The 16780-nt window shown below is 38.3% G+C and overlaps 1 protein-coding gene across 1 annotated transcript in view; it reads left to right on the forward strand.

The window, feature by feature from the left end:
- The window catches only part of CUBN (cubilin), a 142348-nt gene extending 126163 nt beyond the window's left edge, over positions 1-16185 (forward strand). Inside the window, exons 60-67 of the mRNA XM_053963040.1 lie at positions 9165-9370; positions 10365-10527; positions 10975-11183; positions 11833-11980; positions 12098-12279; positions 13400-13565; positions 15367-15602; positions 15996-16185. Coding sequence (XP_053819015.1) covers positions 9165-9370; positions 10365-10527; positions 10975-11183; positions 11833-11980; positions 12098-12279; positions 13400-13565; positions 15367-15602; positions 15996-16103 — 1418 coding nt within the window. The 3' untranslated portion in view covers positions 16104-16185. The remainder of the gene's footprint in view (positions 1-9164; positions 9371-10364; positions 10528-10974; positions 11184-11832; positions 11981-12097; positions 12280-13399; positions 13566-15366; positions 15603-15995) is intronic.
- Positions 16186-16780: the final 595 nt, after the last annotated feature.

Consider the following 16780-nt stretch of genomic DNA (forward strand, 5'->3'; position numbering starts at 1 on the left):
GATAATTTCCTAGAGTGAGGAGAAGCCTTTTATGAATAAACTTTGACATCTCTTAGATGTTTTAGAGGGACATTTCTGGAGGCTTCCAAGGAAAACGAGGTTAAGATGTTGCATGGGTTACTCAGGAGCTAGGAGTTGCAAGTTATAAAAGATGCCTAGGAGGAGGCATGGGTTGTGTGACAAAGAGCCTGTGGTGGTGAGATGTTTAATGGTAGGTCTTCTCTCTTCATTGTGGGAAGCAAGCCACACGGACTAAACCACATAGCCATTAGCAAGGATCTTGGCAGTCCCATGATAACACAGAATAGCCAAAAAGGAGAAAAGCATATTACAAAAGGAAAACATGAGTCACATCCTATAAATGTTTCCAGCTTGGCTTGCCTAAAAAACAGAGCCAGGAAAATCTGTGACACATCTTTGTACTATGAGGTCTGAGATTATGGTTCAAATAAAAGAGAATAAAACCATGAAGATCTAAAAGCCTGTTATTCTACATGGTGCTTTAGAGAAGCTCCCTCATGTCTGTTAAAAGATAAAACCCATGTGGTTTTGTAAGAGTAAAAATGCAATCAGATGACAATTCATAATGACAACTCTCTTGAATAAGGAAGATGGTATCTGTAGAGAAACAAGAAACCTCATTCTCTGTTGGATGACAACGAGCACATTATTCTCTAGTTGCTCCAGGGAAACACAACTGGATAACATAATTATTGCTCTCTGTTTCATGTTGTGAGTGACCCTGATTATGTATTGGAAAGAAACAACATACTGTTTCTGTTTGTAGTAAACTAAACTATTTCCTTTCCCCACAAGGTCTTCCAATTTCTTTCCAGATCAGGCTCTTTAAGGAATACTGCCTAAATCTAGGATTATCCAGGCACTCAAAGAGTTAAACCCTGAAATTTCTGTAGAAAACCTTCCCCGATTTTATTAAAACAATTAGTTTCCATCACTGATCCTGCCTCCAACAGAATATTCAAGGTCCCCCCACTAGACAAAAAAAAGGACACGAAAAGGAAGTCTGAAATAGTGTTAATCTGGCTATTTAGCAATACGTCATCCTTCTTGTCAAATATCTTTTCTTTCCCTGTGCTACTCCATGCACTGTGCAATAAAAAGTACATAATTCACAGGCAGCATTCTTTGTCATAACTCTGTGAGATGGTGTGCTTGAGGCAGGGGAACATACGGCCCTTGTGATGTGCTTCAGAGGGTTTATCTTTTCACTGTTTCTGCTGCTAAGTTTGGGCACTTATCAGCCTCATTTTTGGAATCGCTTGGACATACTCTCAGGCAAAGCTGGAGAGCTGGGCTGACTGGAAGATAGCAGCCTGCTCCAAGCATTAAGATTTGTGAAAAGATAGACTTCTCTTACCTTAGTTACCGCTGACCTTTTTTCTGCCTTTCTTTTCAGTCTGTAAAATGAGAATTATAACTCTTTTCCACAGTGAGCATGTGCTCCTCTAGACAATCAATAAAAGGATGAGAAGATAGAAATCAATATCATCTTAAGGCATTTGGTTACATGAGATGTCTCTGTAAAGGAAGGAAAGCTAAGATCTCTCCCCAAAGAATGAGATCGGCATGTACTGAGCTTGTGACTTGGCTAAAGATCTCCTGATTATCTCTTAAGCTCTAAGGGAAGATCTGACTTTTTTAACTGACCCTGGCTGGCAGGGACAGAGCCTGTACATGCCTCTGCCATCCCTGCTGTAATAGCACAAATAGCACTTTGGTGACAAATGGAGCTTCTGCCTATTCCCATTCAGTAAGAGGGTGACCCTCTCACCTGAATTTGTGATCCCCTGAGGCATTTGATATAAAAGCTAAGAAGACATATAGATTTGGGGTCTTTTCTTGTTTTAAAGAGTCAGAAATCCCTGTTGGGAGATGTAGCTGTGACCTTATTAACAGGAAGTAATTTCTCCTTCAAAGCTCTCTGCTGATGTACATGGCTCCTTTGTGCCAGTAATGAAAAATGCCTTTAAACCATCAGAGTAAGATTGAGGGGTCTTCTGAAATGCAGGTCTGCTCACTGAGGCTTTCTAAGGAATTCACATGAATGTACAAGAAGAAAAGTGTTGCACGTGGTTAGATAAGTGAATTGAGTCAGAAGGCTCTTCCTGAGCTTTATTCACATAATACAGGTAGAACTGCAACATTTGAGACAGAGGAGAAGGTGGGGTGAAGGAGGGGAGGAAGATTGCCTGCTTTTTCTCTACTGCCCTAAATTCTGCTTGACTTCAAGCTGTGACCAGCTTTTTCTCTTCCCTTTTTTATACTATCTTTTGTGAGCATGCAGGAGAAATCCAAGTTTATGCATTGTGAAAGATGAGCATTGTGTACTGGATTAATACCATTGTGGTCCCTTGTTTGCATCATTTTAGGGCTTATGAGCTCATAAGCCACAATTCCACTGCACAAGGCACTGCACAGGCAGAATAAAGCAACAATCTAATGTCACAAAAAGATAATGATTTAAACACAAGACGAAGAAAACCCAATGAATATAGACAGGCAAGAAGAATAGGGCAGCCACAATGAGAAGACTAGTGTTGCTGGCTCTAGGGCAGGAGAAATGTCTCCTAGACCTTTGGCAACCATTAGGCTGTTGGAATGTTAGTTCCTGAAACACCCTGTCCTCTAAATTGTCCTCAGTTTGCTCATTTTCTCCCTCTAGGATCTCTCCATTCCTTTTATACAAATCATCATTTCTATTGAATGAATATTGTTCATTTTACATGAAAAAAATAATCATAAGCAAGTAGAGTTTAAAAGAAAAATCGCTGGAAAAAATTAATCTTCCCTGACATACCAGAAAAGTACATTCATAGGTAATTGGCATAAATAATCTAGTTTGCATATAATAGAAATAGATTATAATCTACATGCTTTTCTTCTTGATAGGATGATCTGTAATTTACCTTATAAATCACCCAGAGGTATCTGCCTTCTCTTATTCTATTTGCTGTGTATTGAATTACTTATTTCCTGTGTGGCATTGAATACACTAAAAGCCTGTCACTAAAAGGTTTACTGTTATGCTCTCCCCTAATGAAATTAAAGTCTACTTTTTAAAAAATTGATCCAGTAGAATTTTCACAGCATTTTAATGCTATTTTATTGTATCAACAAAAAAAAAATGCCTCATTTCGTTGTAGTTCATGTTCTGTCCTGTAAACTGAAACTATAGCTTACTTTGTGCTTGGTTTCTAAGTGCACTTTTTCAGCAGTGTTCAGCATGCACAGTTGCTGCAGAGTCTTTTTGGGTTGTTCAGAATTGCTGGAAAACCCCCACAATTCTGAATGAGCAATATAATGTGTAAAATATTGGTTTGGATATTCTGTTGAATAGGCCAGGGGTAGGTGTCCTTTTGTGAGTTATATTTAAATTCTCATACCACCAGAAATTGTTCATTGCACTGATTTATGTAATTCATGTTGGTACCTGCTGTGGGTGGCACTAGGCACCTGCACTGATAACAGCAGTTATGGCCTGTTATGTGGAAAGCACATAACATTCAGCACAGCTGAATACTGCAAATTTTCCTTCCTGCACCAAAAAAAAAATCTTAGAAGGATGTGTCCTTGATGTGAATGTTGTTGTGTTTTCTCATGCCTTTGGAAAAGCAGCAGTGACTTACAGAGATTTCATATCACATTAGGACTAGTTCCCAGGGGTGTATCTCAAGGTATCCAACCTGAACACAGAACGTGGTGCTGCAGAGGGTCTAGCTGAGAAGTAAATTGTCTGAACATCACAAATCTTCTGGCAGAAATTTCTTTGGGCTTTCAGTTCATTCAATTTTTGCCAAATATATTACCCATTAGTATTACACATTTCATTACACTGTCATGGATAACTTATGGTTAGTTTTATGTATTAAAATAAGTGAATAAATTGTGGCTAATCATATCTTTTCTTGATCTTATTATAGTCTAGGAAAATAAGAACATCTGTGACAAGATCAGAATATATGATCATAAGTCACAATTCCCAGACTGCTTCTAAATGTATTTTTGGTCTCAAATATCCATCAGCTTGAAATCTCACTATATTTAGAAAGCATTTGTGGTGTTGAAATACATCTCTTTGGTGTCTTTGAAAAGAATACAACTGTTGAGCTAAGGGACAGTCTACAAATGTCTCTCAGAAATGTCAGTTAATTAATCACAGGGCCACGGAATGGTTGGGGTTGGAAGGGACCACAGTGGGTCACCTTCAACTTCCCTGCTCAAGCAGGGTGATCCCAGAGCACATTGCATAGGATTACATCCAAACAGTGCTTGACTATCTTCAGTGAAGGATTTCTTCTTCCAAAGCAAAATAAATAGAAAGGGCTTGCATGTTCAAATTGGACAGATAAGAAGAAAAGCAGACATTAAAATAAGAAATTTTTGTCTGATCTGAAAAATCGAGGGGAAAACTTATTTTCAGACACAGTAATTACATATATTTGTAGTGACTAAATGGTTGAAAGCTGATGGGATAATCAGATTAATGGCACTTCACTGTGGGTGAACTCTGCTGGCCTGAATTGTCTTAGCTTGACTGAAGTCAATGACTTCTTCAGCTGAAAATCTGTCCTCTGGTGCATATAAAAAAGAGCTGAGGAGACATTTCTCATTTGCAAGAGAGATCTGCAAAGGCTTAAGTAGCTATGGTGCCAAATATGAACACTAATTCAGTATTAGTAAGTATTGGCATTAGGCAAGACTGCATGTCAGCCTCTGGTCTCCCAGACAAGCATCAAGGAGATGGATAGGACAGTACATAGATCAGAGTTTTGCAGGCTTGGCACAGAGCATGTCTGAACTGTTATATTTGATATCAGTCCAAAGAACCTTAAGGATACAAATTTCATCTGACTGCATTTGTGAAATCTGGCTAAAGCAGGATACTGGGGCTTTACAGTCCTAAATGTCACTGCTAGTACCATTGCCAGGCCATCAAACCAGTCAAAAAGCTTTTCTGCATAAAGGCTAGACAAGGACTCTAAAGGGCCTTGTGCTTTCAGAGGTCTCCTGAAATGTTGCAGGCTCTGTGGACAGGGCCTGCAGGCTCAGAAATCACAATGTTGGTGCAATGATTGCCAAACATGGGAACAGTCCATCTTGAGAAGGTTCACCAACCTTCAGTATCAGCCATGAGACAAAGCAGAAGAATACAATCCCCCACTCCAGCCCTGTCCTTCTGAGCCTTACTGTTTGAAGCCATGATCCAGACAAGGTATGAGCTAATTGTTACAGCCACACTAAGTCCAGCCACTCCCATGCACTGGAAGTAAGACCCATCAAGAAAGAATAATTAGTCTTAACTGAATTAATCTTTGCTTGTACTCATCTTTATTTAAGATCAGAGAGAAGTCTAGAGTTCCCAGGGATGCTTCTAGGTGAAAACAAAAGAGAGTCAGAAGTCATGGAGAGAATTTTCATTACTGTCAAGCAGAACTAGACAATTTCTTTAACTTTGCAGTCTTCCAGTCATTGTTTACGGTGCTCATTTGTAAAAGAAGGGAAAGACACCAAAATCGCTTTGTTGTCTTTTGAAATGTCAGTGGTGTAGTTGATTCTGATAGATTGCAAACTGTTCAGTAGGTTACCCTTTCATTGCACCCATACCTGTATAAATGAACCTTTCCCCTGGCTGTACTTCAAAGGCAGGAAGCTTCAAAGATTTATCTTCATTTCATATCTAGAGGATATAACTCCTAACAGAGAAACATGTGCTTGGTCTCTGCTTTAATGATTTTTATTTGCCATAGGGAACCTTCAATTCCTTCTTTTCTGAATGGTCCTGGAGCCTTTTAGTTTCACTAATGCTTCCCACCAAAAGCAATTAGGGATGACAGTGCGTGCCCTAGTTCTGGTAATTTGCGTTCTCTGGCAAGCTGTTTATGAGAACAAGATTGCCATCTGATTTATGATGACATTATGATTTTTATTTCAAATAAGAAAGCAAAGACTGAAACAAGACAGTCAGCCATGTAGTTGGTCCATCAGATGACATACAAATTGTTCTATAATGTACATTCCTCATTATCTTAACCAAGTTTAGCTTTTAATATCTAGGAGTCTATTCTACAAATTAACAGACTTCTCAGTCCCAGATTTTGCTTAGATTTTAGCTACATTTGTTTCTGGCTGTGTTAGCCAGTGATGAATATTTTTTCTTTTAAAATCACCTGCAGGCTGGATGGCTACTCTTTGGCCTTCTGTTCAGACACGGTGCTGATTTTTAAAGCAACATGTTGTGTCCTGGCTAAACAGAGTGAGATAGTGTTTCTCTTAGTTCCCTCCTGTTAAGCAGTTGGTTCTTCATTTACTTGTGGGTGTTCCCCTCATCTACACAGTTTCACTATTGTGTAACTTCTAGTGCCTGCAATCAGACGTAACATTGATCAGCACTGAAAAGCACCAAGATAGATGGATTTTTCAACAAGGACTCCTCTTTATTTGGCTTGATGTCGGACTAGTTGATATCTGGTCAGCCCCCAGTTTAGTTGTTATTTATAATGTACTGTCCTGTAAGCATCTGACTCTATTATAGATAAGCAGGCCAGGGATTGTGAAAGTTCATCTTTATTACCTATAAATCACTTTTTCAGTTATTTATCTCCCCTTACATGATATTGCTGGTTATACTATACTAGCTGGAATTAATTTTCTGATAAGGAGAATTTGGCCTGCTTCTCTCTCTGTCAGGTCCTTTTTATATGTTGTATACCCAGAGCTTACCCACATGTGTATTTTTTATCTTTGTATTAAAGCTGTCTTCATAGCTGCACAGTTAGCAGTGAATGTCACTATTACAAAATACAGACATTACATATAATGTCTGTATTATAGTACAGACATTTAATATTCAAAAAAAGGATGGTCCTGCAGCACTGAGAGCCTTCTTGTTGCCTGGGTCTGTGGCAATTCCCTGACTCATGTTGCCATGGTCTGACTAGCATCTCTGCAATTCTACCCTTGAAAAAGGGAAGGGGAGCTTTGTTAGTGTCTGACCCATATATTTAGTCCAGACTTAATATTGCAGGGCTGGATGGTATACCCAGAGCTTACCCACATGTGTATTTTTTATCTTTGTATTAAAGCTGTCTTCATAGCTGCACAGTTAGCAGTGAATGTCACTATTACAAAATACAGACATTACATATAATGTCTGTATTATAGTACAGACATTTAATATTCAAAAAAAGGATGGTCCTGCAGCACTGAGAGCCTTCTTGTTGCCTGGGTCTGTGGCAATTCCCTGACTCATGTTGCCATGGTCTGACTAGCATCTCTGCAATTCTACCCTTGAAAAAGGGAAGGGGAGCTTTGTTAGTGTCTGACCCATATATTTAGTCCAGACTTAATATTGCAGGGCTGGATGGTCAGACTATGATCTTGGACTGACGTTTATATGCTAAATGTTATGTTTAAATGTTTGCAGGGGACAGTCCCAATAACATTGTTTCAGAGGAACAAAATAAATCACACAGAGGGGTGAGGACAGAGAAAAATATAGGGCAACTGCACTCTTAGGGCCCAGGCACCCTCCTGGCTGACATTTTTCTCCTTCCTAGACTATTTGTGAGAATGTGATTTATTGCTCACGTTTCCCCTGCTGTTGTTCTCGCCTTCTGCAGTGGCACTGGAATGAATGCTAACACTTTTCCAAGTTTCTGACTTCATTAAATGCCCACAAAACTGGACTATACTCTATTAATTTCTGGATTTTCCACTTTGTAATAAGTTTCTTCTGTTCATTTTTAACTATAGAAAAAACTGAAATCTAATGTTATGAGGATTTTAGTTTTAAGCAAACTGCTTTAAAGGGTGGGGTTTTTCTGGCTTTGGCTGATAGAGCAGAACAACTTTCAGCCTTAGTCACTCTGCTTTAACCACTACAGTCTCGCAAGCCCCGGGTTACTGATGCAATCCTGATGCTTGGATGCTGATCTTTTGTAATAGTGTAGCTCAAGTAAGGCTCAGTTTTATATGTCTGGAAATGTATCAGCATGACAAGGTGAAGTCACTGAATGTGCCAGACAGGTGTATTTTACACACACAGATGAAATTCTGAAACTCTGCTTGTGTTGCTTAGCCACAGCTGTAGCTTCATTTGTTATTGAATGCTCATAAATGGATTTGCTGCAGGAGACAACAGGCTTGCAGTTACTCCCCTGCTCTGTGCAGTTTACAAAAACTCTTTCCTCCAACCCCAAAACAAGAATAAAACAATATTTAATTTAAATTCCAGAGTTAAATAAGTGTCCAGGAGACCTCATAGAGACTGAGGCAGGAAAAAAACGAATTGATGATCACATTTACCAGCCCAGTCCAACCTCTGGAAATCAAACTATTAAAAAAAAAAAAAAAAAACCAAAAAAACCAACAAACAAACAAACAAACAAACAAAAACAACAACAAAAAAAACCAACAAAAAATCTCTGCCAGATAATATGTGGTTTTTGCTTGTTTGGAATTCAATGTGATAAATAACTGCTTTTCCCCAAAGGTAATTTTTTTCAATGTGACTGACTTTATTGAGTTCAAATATTCACAGTAAATAAGTCAAAGACTTAGCCCTGTCTGTGGGAACCAAACGAAAAGCAGCCAGCATTTCAGAGGGGCTGTAAGTTCCCACAAAGCAAAACACTTCCAGAAGTCCCTTTTAGCTAAATTCGTGAATAGGGTGTCAGGCTGCCAAATTTAATCCCTCAAGGATGAAGCTGTATTGCCACAATAAGCAACTTGATTTTATATCACATTTTCAAAGCCAGCAGATCAGTGCCCCCTACTGACTAAATATTCTCAGTGGCCAGCAAGGATCCCGTTCAAAGGCCTTCAGACCAACGCTTTTCTGTAGCATTGCTGCCCTCTGTCTTCTTACAGTTCCTTTTAAAAACTTCTATTGCTACATTTTCAAAGTAAATACTGTTTTTATATTCAACAAAAGACATGAGCCTTTCTTAATTCACTTTATGAAATGTAATTGTGATTCATGTCTCTCTTTGTGTTCAAAATCTTTTAATCACTCAGATTGTCCTTGCAAGACAGGATGGTAAAATACTGTAGCACACATAAAAAGCTCCTAGCTTAACATTAAAGAGTTGAAGATTAAATAAATGGCAGAAATTGCTGTTAAAAAGCTTCTGCTTCTTCAACAGGACCTCAGAATGGCTGTGGTGGTTACTTGTCAACTTCAGCCTCTACCTTTGGCCCTCCAGTCTCCAATGTGACCAGAAGATATGAGAAAAATCTGGACTGTGTATGGATCATAACTGCACCTGTAAACAAACAGATCAACCTCACCTTCACTTCATTTGAGCTTGAAGCACAATCTGCTCGGATTTGCCGATATGATTATGTCAAAGTAAGACAGCTCAGTATGTTAACAAGAAAATACCAGCGAGATACAATCCATTATTTTCTCCATGAGGCTAACTTAATTAATAGAAAATGATCATTAGAAGAAATTGAATTCCTCAATATAATTAAATTTTTCCATTGGGTTAGATTACTACACCAGATGTCATTCTGCCTTTCTGGAAACCAGTAAGAGTTTTAACATTACACACACTTCTAGTCTTAGACTGCTCATTTAATGAGTATTTATTTCACAGAGTAGAAACAAAACAAAACTCAAACATGTGTAAAGTAAGACTTCAGAGTATCAGGTTGAAGTTGAGCAGAACCAACTAAAGAGAAATCAAGAATTAAAAATGGAGGAAAAGGCAGTGAGGAAGGATGAATTATTTTTGATAACTTCTGGACAGGAGTGACATAGGCAGAGGGAAATTATGCATATACATGAACAATTGCTTGAAAGGACTAGAATTAATATAACTTTTCATACTTTTTTTCATCAAAAGTCTTGGTGCTCAGTACTCACCTGTAGAAGCTATTTTCTTGGAGATGAGCACACAAACCATCAGATAGCAGAATGCTGCTAAACAAACTCCACCAAGGAATGTTATAGATCCTGTTGAACATTGGAGATACTTAATGAAACAAGGAATTCAGTCTACATTTTGATGAATAAAATTAATCTTCTCACTGAAAAGCACTTTGAGATTACATATAATAAAGAAATGAGAGTGCTATATTAAAATCTAATCATTTTTTTGATAGATTTGCTAGACAGGACCAGAATGTTCCATAATGAGATTTACCCTGTCCAACAGAATTAGTTAATATGGCAGTGAATAATTATAGAAATCAAGAACATCCTGTTAAAGCACAAGAGAACACACTGCACTTTTAAGTAAATGAAATTGTAATGTAAGGAGGGGTCAGAGAATTTTATTTCTCTTTATTTGTTTGTTGTGCCTAAACTATTAGTGGTTTATATATTTTGCTTCTTTCAGCTTTATGATGGAGATAATGAAAATGCCAATTTAGCTGGCACATTCTGTGGATCTAGAGTGCCAGCTCCTTTTCTTTCTACCCGTAATTTCTTGACAGTGAAATTTGTCACAGACAATTATGTGGAAAGGATGGGTTTCAATGCAACCTACACCACAGTAGATCGTAAGTATGCATATTTATGTATGCATATATATTGTTATAACTCTTTTATGGAAATTCGTATTTAAATACTATCTCAAAATTTGTTCTAGAAATAAGTCTCAAGAAGGGGTAAAGACAGTCAGTAGCACGGCATCTTTAGGCATGCTAAAAGCAACTTGACCCCAGTACAATTCTCTTTGGTCTTATCTGGTTGGGAGAAGGTTGTCAGTCTGAGAGTCCAAAACAGAAATGCTCACAGATTGTTAATAAATAGGGAACAAACATTTCTTTGAGTTTGATGCATATATTGACTTCACTAGCATGTATTTTGCTTTCTGTTTTCCTTCTAGAGACTCAAAGGCAAATACAAAAGTATACTGTCCAAAACTCAACTCCATTTGAGTTTTGCTCAAAAAATAGTTTTACCCAGTTCTCACTCTATGATGCATTTGTTACTGTTTTACACAGGCCTGTGTGGAGGAATCTACAATGCAACTTCTACATCCCTGACTGCAACATCTCCTAATTTTCCAAATGAATATCCACCATTTACTCTCTGCTCTTGGGTCATTGACGCCCCTCCGCAACAGCAAGTCAGGGTGGTGGTAGATGCCTTCCACCTCCATTCCAGCCAGGACTGCACTCAGAACTACCTAGAGTTCCAGGATTCACCAACAGTAAGAAATTTACAGGGGATACCATTCCCCATTCCCATTCAGCTCCCTTCACTCTTTAGAAAGAGAGAAGAAACCTACTATTTGGAAATATATTCACTGATGATCCTCTGTGAGGGGCACATGCAAAGCACTACTGACTGTGCCCCAACTGACATGTGGTAACTGTTCACAGACCTCTCAGAAGCACTCTATGCACACATGGAGTTAGACCCGGGCAAGTGTTACAGAGTTTTTCACAGTTGAACCACATATCAATGCTGCCAAACCTAACATGCAGAAAAAACTGTCCCACAGCAAGTTTTCATTGTGTTTCCTCCTATCCAAGAACCATAATAAAAATGAATACTCATACCAGAAAGAGTGTTAAGAAACACCAGAAAAAAAAAAAAAAACAATATTTATGTCCCTCATATTCTAAACCTTCTTTCAACATTTCTCATTTTGGCATGAGAATACCTCTTATATTCTATTTTTTCCTAATAATAATTCAACATTAAATGTTGAGATATTATTAAGTGATTTCCAGGAGAACTTTAAAATGCAATTTCATAATTGGTATAGAAAGTGTTGAGAGATTTATTTACCTTAAGTTCAGTACATATAAAACTGAATCATATCATTAAGTAACTTGTGATGTATTAAATTCCAGCAGAGCCAAGGGTCAGTCCATAGATTCTGTGGCACTGAAACTTTTCCAGTCCCTGAGTTTTATTCTTATGACCGCACTGCCATTGTGACTTTCAAGTCAGATGAATATATGATTAACAATGGAGTCAGATTTTCCTATCAAGCTACAGGTAAGCTTGAAGAAATATCCCAAAAAATCTATCTACTATTCTCTTTTTTTATTTCATACACTGAAATGCAATACAGAGATCTGAAATCCTTACATGTTTCTGGTTTTCTGTCTCAAGGTTGCAGCAGAGAGTATAATCAGACGTTTGGTTACCTGAAGAGCCCTGGATGGCCTGGTCAACACCCCAATAATATGGATTGTTCTATCATTCTTCGAGCTCCCCCAAATCACACAATATCTCTCTTTTTCCACGCTTTCAGTTTGGAAGACAGTATCCAGTGTTCACATGATTTCCTAGAGGTATCATGCAAGTATACATATTTTGTGAGCCTATGTAAAAATCTGCTTAATTCAAAGGATATTAGTATGTTTGGATCAAGTTTGGATCAAATCTGAGTTGAACTGACTGAATTAGGGACTAATTATTGCCAGAGTTTTATGGTGAAACATACTTAGATGTTATAGCAAGAGGCTAAACAATGCACCCTAGTAAGTCCAAACCCAGTAAATAAATAGTTTCATTATCAGCTAACTTATCCTTACCTAGCTCTTGTTGAGGTTACCCAGTTAAAAGAGTCATCTCGAATAGTTTGTGTTTGATACTAACATCCATGAATGAACAGAAAGCCGTAAATCTGAGTGGTATTCTTACGGCAGTAGATTCCATCTGCTTGAAATTTTTCTCAAGAAAGATTTTTTTCCTAAAAAGGCAATTTAAAAAAATCCCAAAAAACAACAAAGCAGAAACCAACAAACTCTAGTGACAATTGTAAGACACTTGCAAAAGTACTTTGTGTCAGTGAAAAGTGTATCTTCCTCCTACACAATCTTCATTCATGCAGGTTCCCTGTTCTCTGGTCAGATGACAAAAATCAGATGTCTGTGGCAGCATCATTATTTAGCTCTACTTTCATATCCTCTTTACTGTCTCAAGAAATGGATCTAAGCACCAGCATTATTGGAGTGCAGGAAAAAAAAATCAGATTAAATCTGAGCTATGTACTATGGTCTGTGTCATAATGTGACTGGGGAAAAAAGCAGTCTGCAGGGTAAAGAATTAATCTTTTCATCTGGAATATTAATATTTCTTACGAAAAGCAAAACACGGGCTTGAATTGCATAAGAACATCTTAGCTACTAGTCAAGTAATTTTTTTCAGGTAGGAGATATACACACTATAACATTTAGCTGCCTGTTTTTGTTGATACTTATTCTGTGCAATTACTTATTAAACTCAGACCAGTTAATGGCCTCTTTTTCCTTCTACATAAGAATATGTGGTAGGAAATACAGCAGTACTACAATGACAGCTATGCATGCAAGTTGCTAATTTGTGCTGTGTTTGTATCCATGAATAATTGTGCTGGTGTATAACTGCATAGGAATTTAATGTTGACAGTATTTTTTGTGTTCCCTGAAGGTCAGAAATGGGAGTGATGTGCAATCACCACTACTTGGCAGGTTCTGTGGAAACACTGTGCCCAGTCCCATCTTCCCCCAAAACCATGTTGTCTACCTTCGTTTCAAGAGCGATTTTTCAATGGCTCATGATGGATATGAAATTACTTGGACTTCATCATCAACTGGTAAGGCTGTAGCTACAAAATAATGTGACATAGAAGGAAAATGCAGCAATGTGGAATTCAGCTCTTTTCGGATCCTTCTTCATCACCACTTTAGACTTTCCCTAGAGCCCACAGTCCACCCTATTCAGTCACCAGAGAGAGGTAGTTGGTCCTCAAGGCCACTGGGGCAAGATTCGTTTTATGAGATGGAAGCAATTCCCTCCCCTAATGTTGATCTTAAAAACCTCAGATGATGTAGTCCACTTAAGATGAAGATCTTCTTTCAGTGAGAGGCTAGAAAATATCAGGAACATCTGCCTTGGGATCCTAAGAGTGGTGGTGCTGGTGGTGACTCAACTTGCTCCAGTAGTTCACTTGTGATATCTAGGCATGGCTAAGCCTGAAGAGGACAGGAAGCTGCCCCAAGAAAATAAACTGCCTATAATGCTGTGTAGTGACTATATCATGGACACATTCATGAATGGCTTATGAAGTGGCAGTGAACAGTGGGATAATGGTTTCTTCATGACACTGAGTAACTAGAGGTAGGAAAGGCTCATGGCCAGATAAGAAGTACTGCAGATTAACCATACAGTACTGAGTGACCCAGTGATGGAAAGGCAGAGAAAGCTCAGTGTAGGAAAGTGTCAATAAAGAATGTGGTTAAAAAAAAGACAATCCTAACTTTAGTTACAAAAATACGGGCACTGAGTTGACTTTCAGTAGTCAACAAGAAGATCTTAGGAGTAAAATACTTTCATGAAAACAAAAGTTTACTAAGAGTCAAATAGACTGGCATAATGATAGAAATTGTTGGGAAAGGAAGAGAAAATAAATAGATAGCCACTATATAAATCCGTAATTTACACATAAATTGAATAACGTGCACAGTTCTGGTCTCTTCCTCTTATAAAAAATCAGGAATAACAAAGGGCTCAACATTAAAAGTGGCTTCTGTATGAGGTATGCTGAGGCTTTTTAATCTGGTTAAGAAATTAATGAAGTCTATAAAACTGAGTGGTACTGGATGATAAATAGTCATCAACTGTTCTTTGAGTTTTCCCGTAGAAGAACTAGCAGTCATCACATAAAGCCAGGAGCTTGTAGCGTCATAACAAACTAGACAAACCAGTTCTTGATACAGTATGCAGTTAAACTGTGGAGCCCCTTCCCATAGCATGCTACAAATTTACATTGATTCAAGGGCTACCCACACAACTTCATCTGATAAACATTATTAAGTAGAAAGGTGCCATCTCTGGGAGCTGTAAGCTGAAAATTTTTGGAGACTGTGAGGGTAATCTGGATCATGGCCTGAACATTCTTCCTCTATAAACTTGCATTTTTCCTAGATCATCTGCTTCTGCCCACTGTTGAATATTGAATTTTGGTATAAATGGACTTTGATTTACTTGATATGCCTAATTCCTCTGAGTTGTTCTCTGTATTTCTCTATCCCATGAGGATTCACTACTTTTCATGCCAAAGAACAGTCACAGTGAATTCATCTCCAGTTGAATAGCTGGGAACTGAACTGACTAAGGCACAGACTTAAAACTTCAGTTCCTCTTTCAAAGAATTTGGGGGAGGGGGGTGCTGGTTTTAATGTTCAGGGGTGGTCTAATGCCCATTGCATATTCTTAGGCTCCTGAAGCTAGAGCCTCAGTTTTATGTCTTATTAGTGCTCTTAGCCACATTAGTTGTCCCAGCTCACAGTCTCTCTGGTTTTCAGCGCTACTACTGATAGTGTACTAATGTACCACGTCATGTTTTACCTTGTGAAGCAGAGCCTTCTAGGCCAATTAACAGTGTCTGCTTCCAGGATGCGGCGGAACATTATACGGCACTGCTGGCTCATTTGCCAGTCCCAGCTACCCGGCGACTTACCACAACAACACCGACTGCGAGTGGGCCATTACCGTGCCCCAGGGACGAATTGTCACAGTGAACTTTGATTTCATCAGCATCGATGACCCAGGGGACTGCAGCAGCAACTATCTGATCCTCTACAATGGGCCAGATGCCAGCCACCCCCCCGCCGGGCCCTACTGCGGAACGGTGTGTACTGCTTCCCTCTGTGACCACACGAGTGCTTAAAAGGAGCTTTTGCTGTTTCATGTACTAGAGCATTTCCCTAATTCTGACATGAATTCCATACAGATGAGTGGAAGTGAAGGCAAAAGGCTTTTGTGGTGCCTTAGAGGCCTTCCAATTCAGACCATACAGTGACATCTAGTGGGAAGCATCAAACAAGCTTGCTCCATACTTTGTTGCATTAGTATTTTAAATATTTGCAATATCCTGAGGGAGAACAACAGTATCTAGAACAGTTACTGAGATCATTGTCAATCTATGATCCAATTTGTGCCTCAGTTTTAACTCTCTGACTGTCTCTTCCAAAGGATCTTGATGCTCTATAAGGCTTTTAATTTTTCTTGTCTTTCATTTTAGGACACAAACATCGCTCAATTTACTGCTACATCTCATCAAGTCTATATAAAATTTCATGCTGAATATGTGACTTTACCATCAGGATTCCAGTTAAGCTGGACAAGCTAAAACAGAGCTTATTACATACATTACCATTCCTTGTTATACTGAAAAGACTAGATGATAAAGGAGGTTTGAAGTCCAGTGATAATAATTGCAACTGAAGTAAGGCATTTTAAAAGTTACTGTAAATGTAGCTGTTATGAATTTGGAATTTTGTCAAAAAAACCATTGATCTCCCATTGTGCTGCAAATAAACTATTACCTACCCAACTCGGAAGAGGAGATTTTGCTACATGTTTTTTATATTCTTCTACATAATTTCTAAATTGTACAATGCTATAAAAATTGAATTACCCAGGATAAAAATTATACATGAAGTTGATGAGAGGACCTAATACAGGAAGCCATCTTTAATTCATTCCCTAGAGTTATGTGGTTTTGCTCCAAGCATCTCTGAAAAGATCAGCTTAAGTTTTATTCAAATTACCTAAAATCAGAAATTGCTAAAAAACGGTCCCTGTCCTATAACCACTTGCACAGATAACTGTGCTGAAGAACTTTCAGTAATAGTGTGCATTGGATATAAGAACCCAGCTGAAATCAGTACTTGAGCATTCACTGAAGTTTAACACAGCAAGGACATTTTGTGGTTCTAAATCTTAACCAGATTAAGAAGTAATTTCAGGGTCAGAGCCCTATGTTCAATATATACAGATATCTGTGGTTATACTTATTGAGTTATA

This window comes from Vidua chalybeata, chromosome 1 (genome assembly GCF_026979565.1).
Source record: "Vidua chalybeata isolate OUT-0048 chromosome 1, bVidCha1 merged haplotype, whole genome shotgun sequence".
Lineage (NCBI taxonomy): Eukaryota > Metazoa > Chordata > Aves > Passeriformes > Viduidae > Vidua > Vidua chalybeata.